Below are 17,819 nucleotides of genomic sequence, written 5' to 3' on the forward strand. Positions count from 1 at the left end.
GGATGTGAGCTGACTACATTAGCATGTTTCTGTGTAGCAACTAATGCTACTATTTTATAGATGTTCGACTTTTTACAATCTGAACTATTCTCTATCTTTAGTTCCTAAAATACAAAAAGGCAAAGAAAACACGTGATACATGCCAGACTTCTACTAAAAAAAAGGCCTGATAATAAAAATAGACATTATAATGTCTCAAAAGTCTTAGTTTGATAGAGTGAAAACTAGGTTTTACATAGAAAAACAATAAAACCTGCTGTGTTCACCATTACAGAGCACCTACCACAAACTGAACTAACTTATGTGATTTCAAAAAAGATGCACAGTGGGGGAAAACAGCAGCAGTACAAGTAGAAAAGAAACAAAATTCAAATTATCAAGGGGGAAGTACAGGAGAAAGGGAAAGAAGCTGGCAGTTATGGGGACATTGTACTTTGCTTTAATTACACAACATCCTCAGAGTACTCAGTAATGTCAGAGACTGGGGTTAACAGAATACGTTGTTCGAGTGTTTTAAACAAAATAGCCTTAGACAAACAACTTGAAACTAAAATGCTTAAAGTGTATCTCTTGATTTTCCAAAGTGCAGTTCCCTGTGACTACTGCCAGAACTGCAGGGTGCTGAGCCCTCTGAAGGAGCAGCAACAACTACCCCATCTTAGACTTAGCACTTAATTTTGAAAGTCATGGCTTCTCCTTTCTTGGGAAAAAGGATCTTAGCTTGGCATGCTTGTTAAAACTTAAATTACCAGCTGCAGCAAAATAAAAGGTTGGGTTCTTTCAGTAAAGGAGCCATTTCAATCTTCCAGTTATTTAACCACTAAAAAAAGATCATGCCATGCCCCAGCAGTGGACAAAGTGCTGCCTATGGAGTTCTTCAGCATGGCTCAAAGCTGTTATAATAATGCTTGGAACTTAGATACCACTTTTCATCTTCAAAGCAGTTTACAAACATTAACTAATTAATCCACACAACATCCCTCAGGCCCACTTGGATCAAAAATGGGGAACTGCATGCTGGGACCTGAATCCTCTGTGGGCCCTAGCTCCAAATTAAAGATGAGCAATCTACTCTTTTTTTTTTTCCTAAATAGACTCCTGATATATTGCCAATGCAGCCCTCTGTTGGGCAACATTTGGATGCCCCCAGCTTTAATCTCTATTAAAGTATCATGCCCCAGTCTGCCTTTGTTAATTTTGGATGTCTTGGAATCTATTAAACGTGGCACAGTTTCTTGAGCTTTTAACAAAGCTTTAGCTTTGAAAATGCATCTTCTTTTGTCTTCATTCTAGCTGGCTTCCAGACAAAGATCTTTTAGATGAGATAGATACTGAAGTTTTCCGTTGCTGTTGACGCATTAGCCTTAACTATTAACATATTCAGCATGATTTTCTAATATTTAACATTGCTTTTGCAGTGGCACATAACTGTTGCTCTTTACAAAGTCTAGGAGCCAGCTCCTCCTCTGATGCAAAATGGACTGCCAGTTTACAACAGCCCAGGAACTGACCCAAGAAGTTTAGCAGGAACTTGGCTGCTACTATGACATTGTGTCAGACTGAGTCAGGAGACTGGCCGTGTCCACCTCCAAATAGGAACATTAGCACTTAAAATAAATAGAATGACACTGTAAACCAGCAACACGAAAATAAGCATCTGCAAAAGGATCTTGGGGAATGACATCAACAGACAAAAGAGTGTCTGCTCCCAGTGGGAAACGAACACCAAAACAGCAGTGGAATGCTCTTAAACTAATTATTACATTGCTGGACTTGGGAATGGAAAATACTACAAAAAGGTAGTACATTGAAGCACTGCTATGGAGCATAAAGAGTTCACAGTCTATCTTGGAAAGTAAAGTCATTCGTGCTCCCTGACTGAATGAAGATGCCACCTTTCTCAGAAAAAGCCTAAACTAAAATAGTACATATAGTACCTACAAGATTCTGGGTGGAAAATGGCTGACCAAACCTCAAATGTGCTGAAACTTCAGCATCTGCACACCAATCCAGATTTCTCTCTCCTTTGCACAGGTTTAAATGTATAATTAAATCCACCAACTTAGCTGGTGGTTTTCCAAAACAAAGTGGATGTTGGATTGGACTCTGGCTGTAAAGATTTATATCTATATACATTCTTATTTTGATTTCCAGTTTCCTCAAATGTTTGAGGAATGGTGACATTTAATTAAGAAACTATGGGAGGGCTGTTTGTTTGGGTTCCAACCATTAATCATTTGAAACTTCACTGTACCTGTAGTGTCGGGAAATCTCTTCTTCCACCTGGGTGGTAAAGTCACATTTGGTACATGAGTGTTCTTTGTTCTCCTTGAGTGTCAGCGGCCCCTCTGCCCCTGGGAGGGCGTTTGTTTCTGGTTTAACATCAGACGCTTGGCCTTCGTGTGCATTCTCATAGTGGAGCAGGAGAACGTCCACATCGGGAGTGGAGAATGAGCACTGATGGCACTGGTGTTTGACTCTAGAGCTTCCTGTCACCCCTGGAGACAGGTGCAAAAGCAAGAGAGCACAGTGGGAACAATTACTTTTTCTGCAAGCAAATGGGTAAGTAATTTCTCCAAGGTGCTTTTCTGGGCTGCAGAGGCCTCGGGGACAGAACTGACAGTGCTTAATGGTACATTTATGAATGTTGTGTAGCTGCTGATAGTGACGGAGAAGTGGGCCCACCACTATTACATCTGGGCCATGGCTCTTTGAGTACCTAAAGTCACAGAACTGACAGTTGTAGCTTGTCACCATGCTGTCCTCTGCTCCTTTGCTACTCAAGTCTTTCTTTTTTGCCACACTCGCACCCTTTTCTGTCTTTGTCACTAACTCCCCATCTGCATTTTTGGCTAGATCATTCTGGTTAATGACAGATCCCCTAGAAAGCTTATCATTCAGATCTGGGTGAAGGCTTCCTGACTGGCTTCCCCCATGCTGTTTGCTGTAATGTTCTAACAGTTTCAAAGAGCTGGACGATTCACAGCTGAAACTGCAAAATTTACACCAGTAGTAACTGGTTGTATCGGTACCATTTTGTCTAGAGGAATCTATTGGCTTGATGGGCACCGAATATCCAACTGGCGTATCATCTCCTGCTTTTACAGTGATTCTGTCTTGCCACTTCCCCAAGTCTCCAGAATCACATGGTCGAAGAGTAGGACTGGATTTATTGGAGTTTTTCTCTGAAGTTTTACCAGAATCAGAGGAGGGAAGGGCTGCTTTCATTTTGTTTGGGTGAGTCTGTAAGAAGTGTTGCTCTAGTTCAGTGGAAGAGTTGCCCATGTAGGTGAAATTGCAGAATTTGCAGCGGAAGTACTTGGTGTTGCCTTGGCAATCTGGAGTTTTCCGCCCAATTCCAATAAAGGTTCCACCTAAAGTAACCTGTGAATAAAGAATAAGATCATTTTAGCTCCACTGTAGATTTATTCATATAGCAAGGAGTGGGAAGGGGGGAAACAGAAACAGAGAGCAACTGATTCATAAGCCTCTTTCATTAACCATCGCCACCATTTTCATTTGTACTACTATAGTAAGATATCATACATATACCCTCACACATTTAATGTTGGTTGATGAATATTTTTAAATGTTTCTCATAGCTCAATATATATTCCATATGAATAACAAATACATTGATTTGCAGAGACTGAGGCACACATACACAAGATGATCTTAGTGCTGATAGGACTGTTCCTTCCTTCACTATATCACTGAATAATGTCATTGATAGAAGATCCAGTCATCAGTTCCCGTATCTCTGAACCCTTTGACAGCAGACTTTCCTGGGAGTCTATATGAGGTGTGGAAGAAAAGAACTGACCCTCAGTCTTTTGACTCAGATGCTTTAATAATTTTCATGCTTTACAGTCAAAGAGAATTGCTTTTTAAATTCAAGCAAACAAAAATTAAACTTCAAATAACACATTCAGTTTGCTGCGTCAGAGTATGACCAATTCTTACAAAGATCATTCCTACAGGAGTATCCAGTATCCACCAGGATGCCTTTTCACAAAGCCATAGTGGCTGATGTCTCAAACAAAAGGCAGCTTTCTCAAGGATTACTCACTGCAGACATTCTCCAAGGAAATCTTCTGTTCCTCTCGTGCACAGAGCTCAATTTAGTAAAACAAGGATGGAAAAACTACAGCAGAAAAATGGCATGTGGCAAAGAAAACTACCACACCCAAGTCCATGACATCACTAATTACACACACAAAAAAATAAGGTAGGTCTACTTAACTGTTCTCATGATGTCTGAGCAAAATGCTCTGCAGGAAGGGAAGAAGGCTTCCAGGGCTGATGTTATTAATGCCTTCCCAGGAGTGTACCACACCTGCCCCTGACATCAGAGGGAGATTTGCTGCTCCTGTACAACTGGTTTGAAGGCCAAATAAAGAATCTCTTGATAAAAATGTCACCACTGCATAGCTTCTTTTCCTGAGTAGCAAATAGTGTACAGCATCCAGAAGATAATTCCCAAAATCCACAGACATTGACCCCTCTGCCATAACCCAGTCTACACCACATGGGCAGACATGGGTGGAAGCTTCCTTGTGACACATTCTCAATTTCTACACCCAGAAGATGTCTTATAGGGAATAGAAAATTCAGCCTTGCAGGGTTTGATTTTCATTCTCCCAACCAGTAAGTGTATTACTACATTTCTGCAGGATTCAGTTCTAATGCATTAGGCAAACGGTGTAATTATTTTTCTTCTCCTCAACAGTTATGCCACAAAGATAATGTGATCACTGCTCATTCAGTATCACACCAAATGGAAAGACTCAGACATACAGAGAGCATGAGATGTAAACATTTTTAAATGTATATAATATAAATGCCTTTTAGCCATTTAGCTCAGAGAAGGAAATGCTGTCCTTTGTATCTCATCAGAATTAAGCATGTATAGTGAGGCAATGAGTTACTAAACCACGACATAATGAGCTGCTGCTATTCAGCCTCCAATTCTTTTTTTTTTGTTTTTTTCCTTAAGAAAGCAAAATCCCCATGCACTAGTTAAAACTTTCCTTTAAATAAACTGAAAATGGCTTTCTGTTTGTTTAGGAAACATATCTCATTAGGCAATGGTGAGTCAGGCAGCCAAATCAGTAGGATTTAGCTGTAATAACATTGTCACTTTTAACTGGGGCTCCACATTCTGCTATCAAATTATGAACTTGATTTTGAAGAGGTTCTGTGGAAGAGAGATGTTTAACATGTCTTCTGCAGCGGAGAAGTTACATCCCTTTATTTATTTTATGGCAAGCAAGAATTGGAGACAAAGCCATACTAAGCCTGATCCAACTGACAACAGTGGGATCTGGGCCTGCTCTCCAGCACCTGGCACTTTAGATCTCCATCCACTGCATTATTTCAATGTTCAAGGTCTCAGGGGCGTCAAAAGACAACTTACAGAAAGCACTGATGGAATTACAGTAAACAGAAAATAACAGCAGCTCACTGCATGATTATATAAGTTGCAAGGTGATCTGGTTTCATTCATTTAATTAGATACATATGTTTGTTCTGTGCATGCACAGAAAACTGGCCAAGATGCTTTACCTTAAGTGGCTCTAATGAGTAAATACATTCATTACTCTCAGCTGTCTAGCCAGAGTTACAGATAAACCTATTTTTGCAGACACTGTGTGGATACCAGTTAGAAACTCTGACTGACAATAATCCCAGCTGCTATTCATTGCTAATTACTTTTTTTTCAGAACATTGGTAAAACATATTAGTACTAGCATTTTCTACAGTGGACTGTAAATCACATCATTTCTGTAACTTGTGCTAATCCTGCTTAGTGGTCTACACAGCAAGTTTGTGTCCCATGCTAATACATCCTTCTCTACATCACAAGAGGATAAAGTAGAACTAAATATTCCCACAGTGCTTGTGTTAAGCTCTTGTAATGCGGGAGACACATACAATCTTTACACCACTGGAATGTAATTGATTACCAGTTATTGGCTTGGCATTTCTGTGAATACCTGCCACAATTCAAAATAATTCATTGCATTAGACCATGTATGTGAAAAGTAACTCAAGAACATCTTAATGTTATTACACTCAAAAGCCACTTTTCACACTAACAAAGCCTACTGAAAAGCCCCATGAAGCTTATCATTCAAAGACAACTGAAGAAACTGGTTTCCATGCAAAGAGTTTGGGAGAAGCACTTAAATGACAGTATAAACTGAATCTGTTTCAGTTTTCAGCCAGCCACATCTGGAAGAAACCCATACATTTGCAGAACTGTTTGGATTCCCACACCTTGCTCAAATCTTGGCCTGACTTACAGATTTTTCAGTTACATGTTGTATCTCTATGTACAGGCACTAAACTTCTTCACTGGCTATGTAATTGTCCTTAACCTCCTGCTCTCTCTGACCTGCCCCACAAAGAGGAAAAAGAGAAGAAGAAAGTGGAATATGGGTAGATGGATGGATGGATGGATGGATGGATGGACGGGCAGACAGATACAGACATACACCTACCCTAGAAATCAATGTCCACTTTTCTATGTGGTACCAGAAGTGATAGATTCTTCTATTTGCTCCCTTATTTCATTCTGATCCCAACAAAACTTAATCCCCTGCTCTGCTCTGGCAGAGTTACATTTCTTTAAGTAGACACTTCTTCCCAACATAAAGAAAAAACTAAACAAAAGCAATGCTAAAATTCTGCAATTCTGTTCTAGCACTGGAGTCCAAAGTAACAGCTGACACAGCTAGTGGCAGTCACAAATACAGCTACAGCTTGTACCGGAAATGTAGGAGCAACTATAGATCAACAGTTCCCTCAACACACAAAGAAGAAAATTAATCTTCACAGTTCTGTTTTTAAAGAGAACCTAACATATAAGTTCAGACTTTGGAAACATGATTTAATTCTTCCCTTCACTGTCACTTGCTTATGAAACCTTATTTCTGCAGCACCTCAACTATGGCATTATAGTTGATATTAATTATTATGCTGTAATAAAAGAAGACATACTAGAATGGGTTCTCTATTCTTGTGCTGGAGGTGGTTGCACTGTTATTCCTTAAAAATCAAAGCCAGGTCTCATTCTGGGATTAAACCGAAATATATTTCACAGTAAGATTTCCATAAACTCAAAACTCTTAATCATTAAGTTTATTCATTAATGGGGAAAAATTGTCAAAATCTGAAGCTCATATGTTCATACAACTAAGCTATCTCCTCATACACCACACACTTCCAAAAATAGCCGGAAGAAGGAGAAAAGATAACACGGTAATTGACAATGTTTCAAGATGTACTTTCTAAAGTATGTTGGCAAGTACTTCAACAAAGCTGTGTAATTGCACTATATGTTTCCAAAAGATATGTCTACATTAATTAGTCAAGACAATGATTTCATGGAATAGATGGACTTGGGCAAAGAGAAGTACTTTCTTTTTTCTTTTTTTCTTAAAAAATGTGTCTTTGATTTTTATTTTGCCCTTGATCCAAATGCTACCCTATTCTCCCTCCTCCCTTTTCAAAATTCAATCCTAAATTCCATCACGCCAAAGCAGTTTACAAATACTTCTTACAGAAACTTAAAAAAATCACAGAGGAAGAGAAAATCTGCCAGCTCCTGTAATCATGTATTTCACGAAGAAAATTCTACCAGCAGAAACTATATCCACATGAGAAACTCAACCACAAGGCTTACACGCTCAGGGTAAAACTGTCTTTGACCCCTGGCTTCTTCTGCAACTACTGATTAGAATCCATCTGCATTGGAACATCAAACATTAATGAATCTTCTTTTGTTTTTTCTTTCTTACCTGAGTTACATCTTTGGCTAATCAGGAGGTGAAAGGCTCCAGATCCCTTACCAATCTCCTGAGCCATCCAGTCTGCCTTTGCAATTACTCTTAATCTTCTAATCCTAAAGTATTTTCTAATGCTCTTGTTTATGCATTTGCTTTGTGCAATATAGCATCCAGAACATTTTAACCATCCCATATTTATATGAACTTCTTCATGTCATGCAGGCCAGAACAGATTCCTGGCTTTCATGCAAGTTTGTGTAACACCACGCAGTTCTCTAACCTCCTGTATGGAGAATTCACTCCCTCTCACTTGCCCTCTTTCTGCATTTTAAACTAGGAGAATCTTCAGAGTATATTCTTAAAACTATTTACTATACTGTGATTAATTTATAGGTGCACAAATCTATGTTGCACAAGGCAAAAAACTCAGGGTAAACTCCTGGCTTTCTGGGCGGTTCATACTTACCAAAACAAGAAAGCAAACTATTGGATCACATTCATTCGAAGTAAGTGCATTCTTCTTGAGGTTTATTCTGTTGCCATTGAAGCCAACACAGTTTTTGTGTCATTAGAATTTTATAAGCATTTTTAAAACAAAGTGACAGAACAATAACAGAACTTAAATTAAGGTCAAGAGACCAGATGTGCAAAACCAACAAAAGAAAGAAACAGAAAATCAAGACTTTAATTTGCTAACTAGTGCTTCTAGACTAATATCTAAAAACCACCATTTCTTCTATTCTTTGTAGATAAAATTACCAGACAGTTCCTTGGCTACTGTAAACTCACACTGACTTACAGGCTTAGAGGCAAACTCGCACTGATTTTTACCAGAAGAAAACCAAGCTGCTTTCCTTCTTCCCCAGGAACTTTATTTTTTGAGCTCTCATCCTTTCTGGAGGCTATCTTAGCAGCTTATAACTTTAAATATAAGCACCAATATTACTAGCCTCACCAACTGTCTTTATTAACCTCTCTTCAAACACTTCCAAATATCCCTGCAGTAAGGTAAGGAATATCAACAGATAAACAACTTTGCTTTGAAGGCTGTGAAAATACATCACGAGTTGTTCTACAAACCATCCATCTGAATATTCTAATATTAGTATAGACTACTTCTCACTGAAAGGCAGCTCAAGTAACTTATTTCTGTCACAGAGCAAGGCAATGTTCCCAGGCACTTACTATTTAGCAGCTGACATGCTGTAAATCACTGCCTATCATTCTGAAGAATAAACTTGCTAATATCTCCATAGAAGCAAAATAAAGAACTGCTACTGCATATAATCATACAAATCATTGCTTATCAGCTATTGTCAATATAGAAGTTAAATACCTCTTTTATGTGCTTTTTCACATATTTATAAATATGCATGTATGCAGTTGTATATGTATAACGAGCAAATATATGTATACACAAAAGCACATGCATATGGACTTATTTATATGTGTGATTTACCACCACCAATTTCTCTACCTGCCACCATTTCTTTTTCATGTCAGTTATTTAAAAGAGACACTGAATCCTGTGCTCCTGAAGGGTGACTCTCTCGAGTGTGCAAGGCAGCCTCCAAGTTTCATCATGACCCAGAAATAAGATTCAAAATAAACAGGTATGCCCACATGCAGGTGCAACACTCAACATAGCTTGATAGCTTTCAGTTTATCAGGAAAGTCCCCAGGGAGAGTCTGTAACATGGCTGACATGAAATACCTCTTGTGCGACATCCACCTTCATGCAAGTTGTGTTCTAGCATATGCTGCAAAACCTAGCGTGGCACAATCTGGTCCAAGAGATCGGGATACATCATATGCAGCAACAGTTGTTCAGTTTCTTTAGACCTAATTCCTATATTAGGGACAACTGAGCCTAAGTCAGTGAGACAAACAATAAAAAATTTGGATCCATTTGTCTAACCATGCAAGGAAAATGAAATCATTCATATACATGTTTCTGTTTTGCTTATGTCAACCACTTATGTATCTGTGTCACCTTAACTGATGACAAAGTCAAACTTTAAGGTTTTATTTGCTAATATTACAAAAGAAAATGCTGTACTTGATTAGGCCTCCAGTAATTCTCACCATAGCTGTAAGAGCCCCTTTGCCAGAACCACCCAAAATGTAAATTAAAATCTTTATCATGAGAAGTACTGATGATTACATCTGTACCCCTAAAATCCCCTACATTTTTTTTAAGTCTTACCTTCAGGCTTCATATTCAATCAAACTGTTAATATAAGCGTGGAGGATAAAAAGAAGAACCTACAAATAAAATCACTGGTTCTCATTCAGCTGAATCCTAGCTAGACCAGACTTTATACTAGTCACACATGTCTAACCTGAGAACAGAAAAAATGCCAGAATTCATATACTTAAATCCAGACCACTAAAAACCAGCCATGACGTAACACCATGTAGACACATGGAACTCGCCAGTGATTTATAAAGGATACAAAAGGAAGACCTTTACAGACTCTGTGTGGGGACTTCCACCACTTTCTAGGACACTGAGCAGCCTGCTGGCTGGACATCCAGAAATGCTTTCAGTTGCTGTGAAAATCCTGGAGAAGTCGTTAGCCTTATTCATTATACGTACTCATATATGTAACCAATAGGTCATAGGGGGTGGTTGTCCCCCTCTATTTCGCTCTCGTGAGACCCCACCTGGTCCATCTGGGGATGGGTATCCAGCTCTGGGGTTCCCAGAATAAGGCAGCCACGGACCTATTGGAGTGAGTCCAGAGGAGGCCATGAAGATGATCAGAAGGCAGAAGCACCTCTCCTATGAAGACAGGCTGAGAGTTGGGGCTTTTCAGCCTGGGGAAGAGAAGGCTCTAGGGAGACTTTACAGCAGCCTTCCGATACCTAAAGGGGCACAAGAATGCTGAAGAGGAACTTTTATAAGGGCATGTAGTGATAGGACAGCTTCAAAGTGGAAGAGAGTAGGTTTAAACAAGGTATTAGGAAGAAATTCTTCACTGGGAGCATAACGAGGCACAGCAACAGGTTGCCCAGAGAAATCGTGGATGCCCCACCCAGAGATGCTCCATCCCTGGTAGTGTTCAAGGCCAGACTGGATGGGGCTCTGAGCAACCTGATCTACTGGAAGATGTTCCTGCCCGTGGCAGGAGGATTGGAACCAGATGAGCTTTAAAGCCCCTTCCAACTCAAATCATTCTGTGATTCACATATGACAAAGCATTAGGCTGAGTGGTATAGGACAACTCTAAGAATACTGGTTGTCTAGAACCACAGAGGAAAACAACAGCCGATAACCTCTCATTATTCTGTGGGGTAGTAGATAATGCAGCAATTTATTCCTTTTCTTCCCTCCCTCTCCACCCAGGTGCACTGAAATACAATCAAGAAACTTAAGGATGGCTTTTATCAGTCCATGTTTTTTTCAGAAATTTGTCTTCTTATATGTCTGTCTAGATCTAAAACCATGAAACAATCCAAATCAGAGGACTGGATTTAAAAAAAAAAAAAAAAAGAGTTTTCTGTAAATTCTGAATCTTTTTAATGGCTGAATAGAAGAGGAGGTAGATCCGTGCCAATAAGCTCCAGAACCAGGGCCATGCTGAGCAGGAAGCACCTCAGAGGTAGCATACACAATATGAATCAACCATAAGAACTGCTGAGCACTGCAGTATGTCTTTATTCATGGCTGCATAAATACCCTTCTCCCTTGGGACATGTCATCTGAAACCCTTACCTGAATTCAGACATTTCTGTCTTTTCTTTGAGGGACACTATTCTCTTTTAAAACATACCAGGAAATGGGGTCATGCTCCCTCTTACACAATAGCCTAATGGCTTGAACACTTGTTCAGGAAACAGCAAAAGTAGGTTCCTTTCCTTGCTCTGTCAGAGGGGATCCAAGCCTGCTTCTTCACCTTCACTGGGCATGTCCTACGCCTTAGCTATAAGCTGCTATATGGAAGACAGCACCTCCAACCTTCCTGTTGAAGCTGTCCCACTTACTCCTCATAAAAAAATTGGGGGTAAGAAAAAAGACTGCCTACTGTCTACTTGCCAGCAACTTGCCTGTCTCCAGACTCTAACATACACATTAAAGAGTCATTAGATCAAACAGAGAGGGAGACTTAATCATACAGCAGCAAAGGCAATAGCTTTCAGCATCATAGCTGTTAACTTAGTCACATGAATTTTATTTTAAGTGAAGTCTTTAGATACAGTGTAAAGGCTCCTGCTTTAGGCACATCCACAAAGCCTTACACAGGCTCAAATATCCAGCAAGACAAAGTTGCCTATAGAGATTGATCCATTAACTAAATGTGAAGAAAAAGTAATGGGGGGCACATCAGCAAAAGATCCATTGTACTCACTTCAAATATTATTTTGATAAAAGCTATAAAGCTGATTAATACATTCCCTGGGAATTCAGAGATGTGATAGTGAATGTTTTCTGAAATCTATAGCAGCAAGAAAGTTAATCTCCCAGAAACTGCTCAGTGATTTTACCCAATCCTATGGAATTTATTATAACTCAATGAACCAAAAACCTTTCAAGAGAAAAATGGGAACAAAGAATACAGGAGATTTTCAACAGAAAATAACATTTTCAAAAAAGACAAAGGAATCTTGCTGGATTAAATATTCATACCAAGTAAAAGTCTGCACAATAGTAGGGCCAGAAAGATTGGATTATTTACACAGTAGCCAGACAAATCCTCTCCAGGTACTACAAAACACAGTCCCACTATTTGAATACCTGTATGTGAAGCCAAACGTATATCCCCAGTTTTGCTGACTACACCCTCTAAAAGCTGCATTTAGGGATGAGAGGGTGTTTTTTGGCTGGGGTTGAGGTTTAACTTCACTTCTGTGATACAAGTCCAAAAATGCATTCGATTTCTTTTTCCAAGCCCTCAGCAAATGGATCCCATCCCTAGATCTCTGCAGATAGGACAGGAGATACTGTTTTTTCCTGCACTCCGACATTTTCCCATTGTTTTTTGTTTGCTTTGTTATGAATGCAAACGATGGGGCTCCATAGCATCCCTCACTATTACATATCTTCATATACCATGATCTCCAACCGACTACTGTGAGCCAGATCAAAGTCAGTCATCTTCATTCTCTGCCTTCTGTGCCCAGTTCCGTGGCCTGAGACCGTAAATCTATTGATAACTTCCAGCCCAGCTACAACGGAACAGTTTGCTAAGTGCAAGGGGATCAATAAATCAGATCCTAAGCCCAGTCCATTACTACTTCAAGTTCATTACAAAGGGATTATTTTCATTTAGCCCAGTACCTACACAAAATAATATTGTTTACATGAACAAATTATACAGGTTTAGCTCCCTCTCATGTTATACAGGAGTTTGACGGAACTAATTTTAACTGGAGCACCCATCGATACAGTCCCTTGTTGTGGCAGGAGACGTCAGCCATTCAGATGCCTGAGAAAAAATGCTAACCCATGACGCCCTCCAAAATGGATACAGGAGTAATATAAACATGTGTGGGTGCAAAGGGGACTTTCAGATGTTCTTTTACTCTGTTTATGAATCTCACAAAGCTGCTCTGAATCAGGAGTGGGGGAGGAGAAAGCATAAAAATATTAATCAGTTACTTATCTTATGACATGTTCTGGATCAACATCTGGTGCATGTGCAAGTGATGAAGTATGGCATTTGCCACAAAAGCTTACATAATCTTCTATTCCCAAATTGAGCAGGGAAAACTAGCACCCTTAAAAATTAAGTTTCCAGATCCATTTTTTATTTTTTCTTTCAAATAAATAGCCAACGTTTTATAGGCTGTCTGTTCTATTTTGGAAAATGTTTTTCGTCTGAGCAAAGACTGATCTTAAGTAGATTATCTATGGGCTGCTTCCTACCACTTTTTGTCTCCCCGGCAGTATCTTACTGCCAGAGTTTAGTAGACAAGTATAGTCTAGGTTCAGCTGTTTTATTTCTCATTCTATCAGTTCAAACTGAGATAGCTCACACATCTGTTTTATTTCTGAGAGCACTGCAAAGGAAAAGTGTCCAGCTCATTCTAATCAAGCATAAACGTTCCTATAAATAACTAAGGACCTAACGAAACAATTGTTTGGAGGAAATGAAAGTGTGTTTAGAAACTCAAATTCCTCTATACTGTATGCCTGAGCTGTTCCAGTTTGAATGTCTTCCTGACAACATGGATCAGTTGCTCTAAGATGCTGTCCCTGAAGTCAGCAAACTGAAACTATAGCAGGAAATCCAGGTATTAACATCATACTATGTGCTAATTATAAATCATCATTTCACAATTTGACATTATTCACTTCTAACCTCTTTTAACTATATCACATATTTGCTTTCTAATCAGAGTTTGACAGGAGAGAGTGTCTGACATGAGACAGTGATCTTTTAGTAAGACAGCAGTTCAAAGATTGCAGTTTTTTTGCATAGTAACGACCTTAGTTTGATTTGCTGTTCCACAAAGAAATTGTAGAGTTTCTTTAAAAAGAGGCAAAGTTTAAATCATTTGAAAAGCTTCAAATTCCTGACTTGTTTTCCTGGTTTTGGTTTCTTCCTTGAAGTTAGATGTTAGCCATCTTAACCTGTCTTGCAAAATTTCTTTCCTACGGCTACAGTTTCTGTAAGCATTATTAAATATTTTCACCTTTCTACCTTTTTATTTTACCATACCCTGGGAGTTTTATCTGGTGATTAGTACAATGTTTCCATGTATGCAGTCACTTGAAAATGGATGGACATTTGAGCTTGTATTGTATGCAAACTTTTGGTTTGTTTTTTTCTTAAATCTGAATTTTTGTGTCATATAAAATACTGAAATATCCTACTGTATCTCTCAGCTCAAACCAAAGATTTTTTTTAAAGCACCATCAATTCTTCTTTTAGCTAATTAAATATTAGCTGATAAGAAACTAACAGAGAGTCCACGAAAAACTTCTGAGTTCACTCTTTCATGGTAAAAATAAGATTTTTTTTTTCCCAGCAGTATCTGTGGTTTTTTCCCTACTTCAACTAGATGAGAAAATGACTGAGGCAATAATCCTTTTCTTACAGGCTTACTAACGTGAGGAACAGCATGGATTACTGTTACTTTTTGAAATGTTTTAAATACCCATTGTGTATCCTGTTTTTCTGGCACTAGACAACTTCAGAGCTGCCAAGAGTTGCCATTTATTTCATCTTAATAAAGAATCAATAAGCCAAATCTTGACTCCCAGCAGCTGATAATTTAGGATTACATTTTTAATTTCCAGCTGCTGTCTTTTTTCTATCTGGTTGTTATTTTTCGTTATTATTTGCTCTTTTCTTTCCATGACAGTAAATCCTTCAGATATGATTACCAATTCAGTGGTTTGCCTGTTTGCTGAATAAGATCTCTCACTATTGATTACCGTAACAACTAAATCGTACACAGAAATGTCACTGGTCAAAAACCCAAATACTCCTCTGCTGCACAAGATGCTCAGCAGACCTGCAGAAAGCCTGGCTAAAATAGACCAAAACGGTTCTTAAGGCTTAAGCAGGTTATATATGAGACACACTAATCACGTAGGTAGGAAAGGCTTTGCAAGAACTGGCTTTGCATCTGAGAAGGCAGTGAGCAGAAGCAGGGAGGCTGGGAGCATACAAACCTGCACATCGTAAGTCCCATTTAGTAAGACAGGCCTCTGGGAATTGATGTCCTGCAGTACCCCTGAAAGCACAGTGCGGTTGACTTTCTGGAAGTCTTTGGAGTGGCTGAATTGCACCATGTTGTGGAGAGCCAAAATTTTAGTGTCGAGCTCAGCATCCTGCCTGGTGCGGTTGTGCAGTCCTAGGTGGTACTTGCGGAAGTGTTTGATGAGATCTGTGGGGTCGTTCCCATAGTAACCATACCCACAGATGTTGCATTTGAAGTCCTGAAGCTCTGGAGACAGAGGCGCTGTATCTGGGTTATCATTTACCAACAAATCTGCTTTCGATTTGTTCAGCCTTAAACCCCCATCTGAAGGCACTTGTGGGTTTTTTGAGGCCGTGGGGACCGGGCTTGAGCCTTGGCCATCAGTTTGACCACTTTGCACTTGCACTGTTTCATCTGAAGCTTTTGGCAACATCTGATGCTCCTCATTTGTCTCTGCTGCATCTCCTGACGGGGTACAGACCACATCTTGGGTGTCATCTGCATCTGATTTTTGAGGAGACTTCAAGGGCTCACAGATTCCCCCAACAGCTGGAGATGAGAAAGCCAGCATATTTCTGTCTGTCACCTCATCATGAGGGAAGGATGGAACATTTCCTCCCTTATTGTGGCTTTCATAATTGAAGCCAGCCTTTTCACTCAGCACGGAGCTTTTCAAGTCCTTTTTAACACTGGAAGATGGCTCTTGGACATGCATGCAAAGTTCCTCCTTGTTACTTAACTCTGCCGCATCACCCTGGTCAGTGTTTTCTTGCATCTGCTCTGCAGAAAATTCTTTTTTTCTTCCAGACTCTTCACTTTCAGTACCTGTAGACTCAAGGGTCTGTACCTCACCTTCACTAGCAACGTTTCTTAGAGGGGGATTCTTTTTCCGGACCATATCTACCACAGAAAAAGAAATAAGAAAGAAAAAAAGGAGAGAGGAAAAAAAAGAAAAAAAAAACCTATAGGATTATTCAAGATATACAAGATATGTAACAGATTACAAACCTGACACTTTTAAAAGCATTCTGAATTATATGAATACATTGAGTACATCAACTTTTCACAAAATTTTTGTTGATTAGGTTTTTAAACTATGCAGAAAACTTCTAAAAAATTAGCACACTAAGACTGAACTTAGCTAAAAAGAGAACTTTAACAAACCTACAGAAACACTTCCATGAGAGTCAGTGAATTGCAGATTTCATTATCTTTTGGGATGATAATGGACTGGCAGAAAGAATTTTAAATTAAGGCTTCTTTTAAAATAATTTTTAAAAACTAAGTGGAAAAATAAACTTTTGAAGCCTACTGTTCATACACAGTACAACTACATATAATGTAGCTTTCCAAAAATACACCTAAAAGACATACTCTTAAGAAGAACTTAAACAAGTTATTAGGGAGAAAACAGATTTAGGAGAGTAAGTACTTGAGGTTTCAGAGAAAGTATTTTCCTAAGCAGGTATCAGTTTCTCTATAGCAGAAGTTCCCCCTCCTACTGCCCATAAACTTCAAACAGGATTATACGGATATTCTAGAGTCTGGCCCCACAGTCCATTATTCATGTAATTAGTTCTATTTGCCAAACAAAGAGAAACTAACTTTATTAGGAAACCCATTGTCAATAAAATTTTACAGGCTTGGATCCAGACATTTGACATCCCTGTGTGGCTGAGCCAGGATCTACCCTGAAAACACCTGGAATCCACATGGATCTAATCAGCCAAACCTTCCTCTGCTCAGTCCTCATTGTAGACATAGCCACTACTGCTAGATCTGCAAGTACACTTCCAGGATCCATTTAAAAAAGCTGAGACAGGACAGCAATAAGGATCAGAGAGAAAAGGGGAGTCTGCCACCAGTGAGTTAGCTGCTCTCTGAACAGGAGAGATTATGGAAGGACAAGTAATCACACTATGCAGGTACTAAGTCAAATTCCTCATCCACTTCACCTTCCCCACCCTATTTAAGACAAAATACATATATGAAACTCCCCTGCTCTCTCCACTCTGTGGTTCTGGATTTGATATTCATCACCAGCTGGTTTGATCCATTTGTGCTCACATGCTAGCTATGGGCAGAAGACAGATGTGCCACAACTTTTCTAAGCTCTTAATCTTTGCCAATGCTGTATTCAAGGATGGATGTTTCTCTTTGCCAAATTGTGTGTGGTCTGGTGGCAGCAGCCTGCAGTACCACACATGAGATGTGAGCTACAGACTCAAGTCTGAGTCCCCATTCCAGCCCAGCCACAGCCGGGCCCTGCAGAGGCACTGGAGATATACTCTGCTCTGCCACGGGAGGACCACCTGGTGACTCTGGGAGCAGCACTGATGTGCTCCAAATGGTGCTGTATCCAGACCCTTGAAAGCT

General features: G+C 39.4%; 1 protein-coding gene across 8 annotated transcripts in view; it reads right to left on the reverse strand.

Annotated features, from left to right (window-relative positions):
• The window catches only part of TRPS1 (transcriptional repressor GATA binding 1), a 223,914-nt gene that overhangs the window by 165,134 nt on the left and 40,961 nt on the right, over positions 1–17,819 (reverse strand). For 7 of the 8 annotated variants that reach the window (XM_048286554.1, XM_048286552.1, XM_048286548.1 and 4 more), the window contains 2 exons: positions 15,415–16,343; positions 2,255–3,384 (listed from right to left, as the gene is read on the reverse strand). In XM_048286554.1, coding sequence (XP_048142511.1) covers positions 2,255–3,384; positions 15,415–16,341 — 2,057 coding nt within the window. In that variant the 5' untranslated portion in view covers positions 16,342–16,343. The remainder of the gene's footprint in view (positions 1–2,254; positions 3,385–15,414; positions 16,344–17,819) is intronic. The other variant, XM_048286556.1, reaches the window with a different exon arrangement.

Source organism: Corvus hawaiiensis, chromosome 26 (genome assembly GCF_020740725.1).
Source record: "Corvus hawaiiensis isolate bCorHaw1 chromosome 26, bCorHaw1.pri.cur, whole genome shotgun sequence".
NCBI classification, from domain to species: domain Eukaryota; kingdom Metazoa; phylum Chordata; class Aves; order Passeriformes; family Corvidae; genus Corvus; species Corvus hawaiiensis.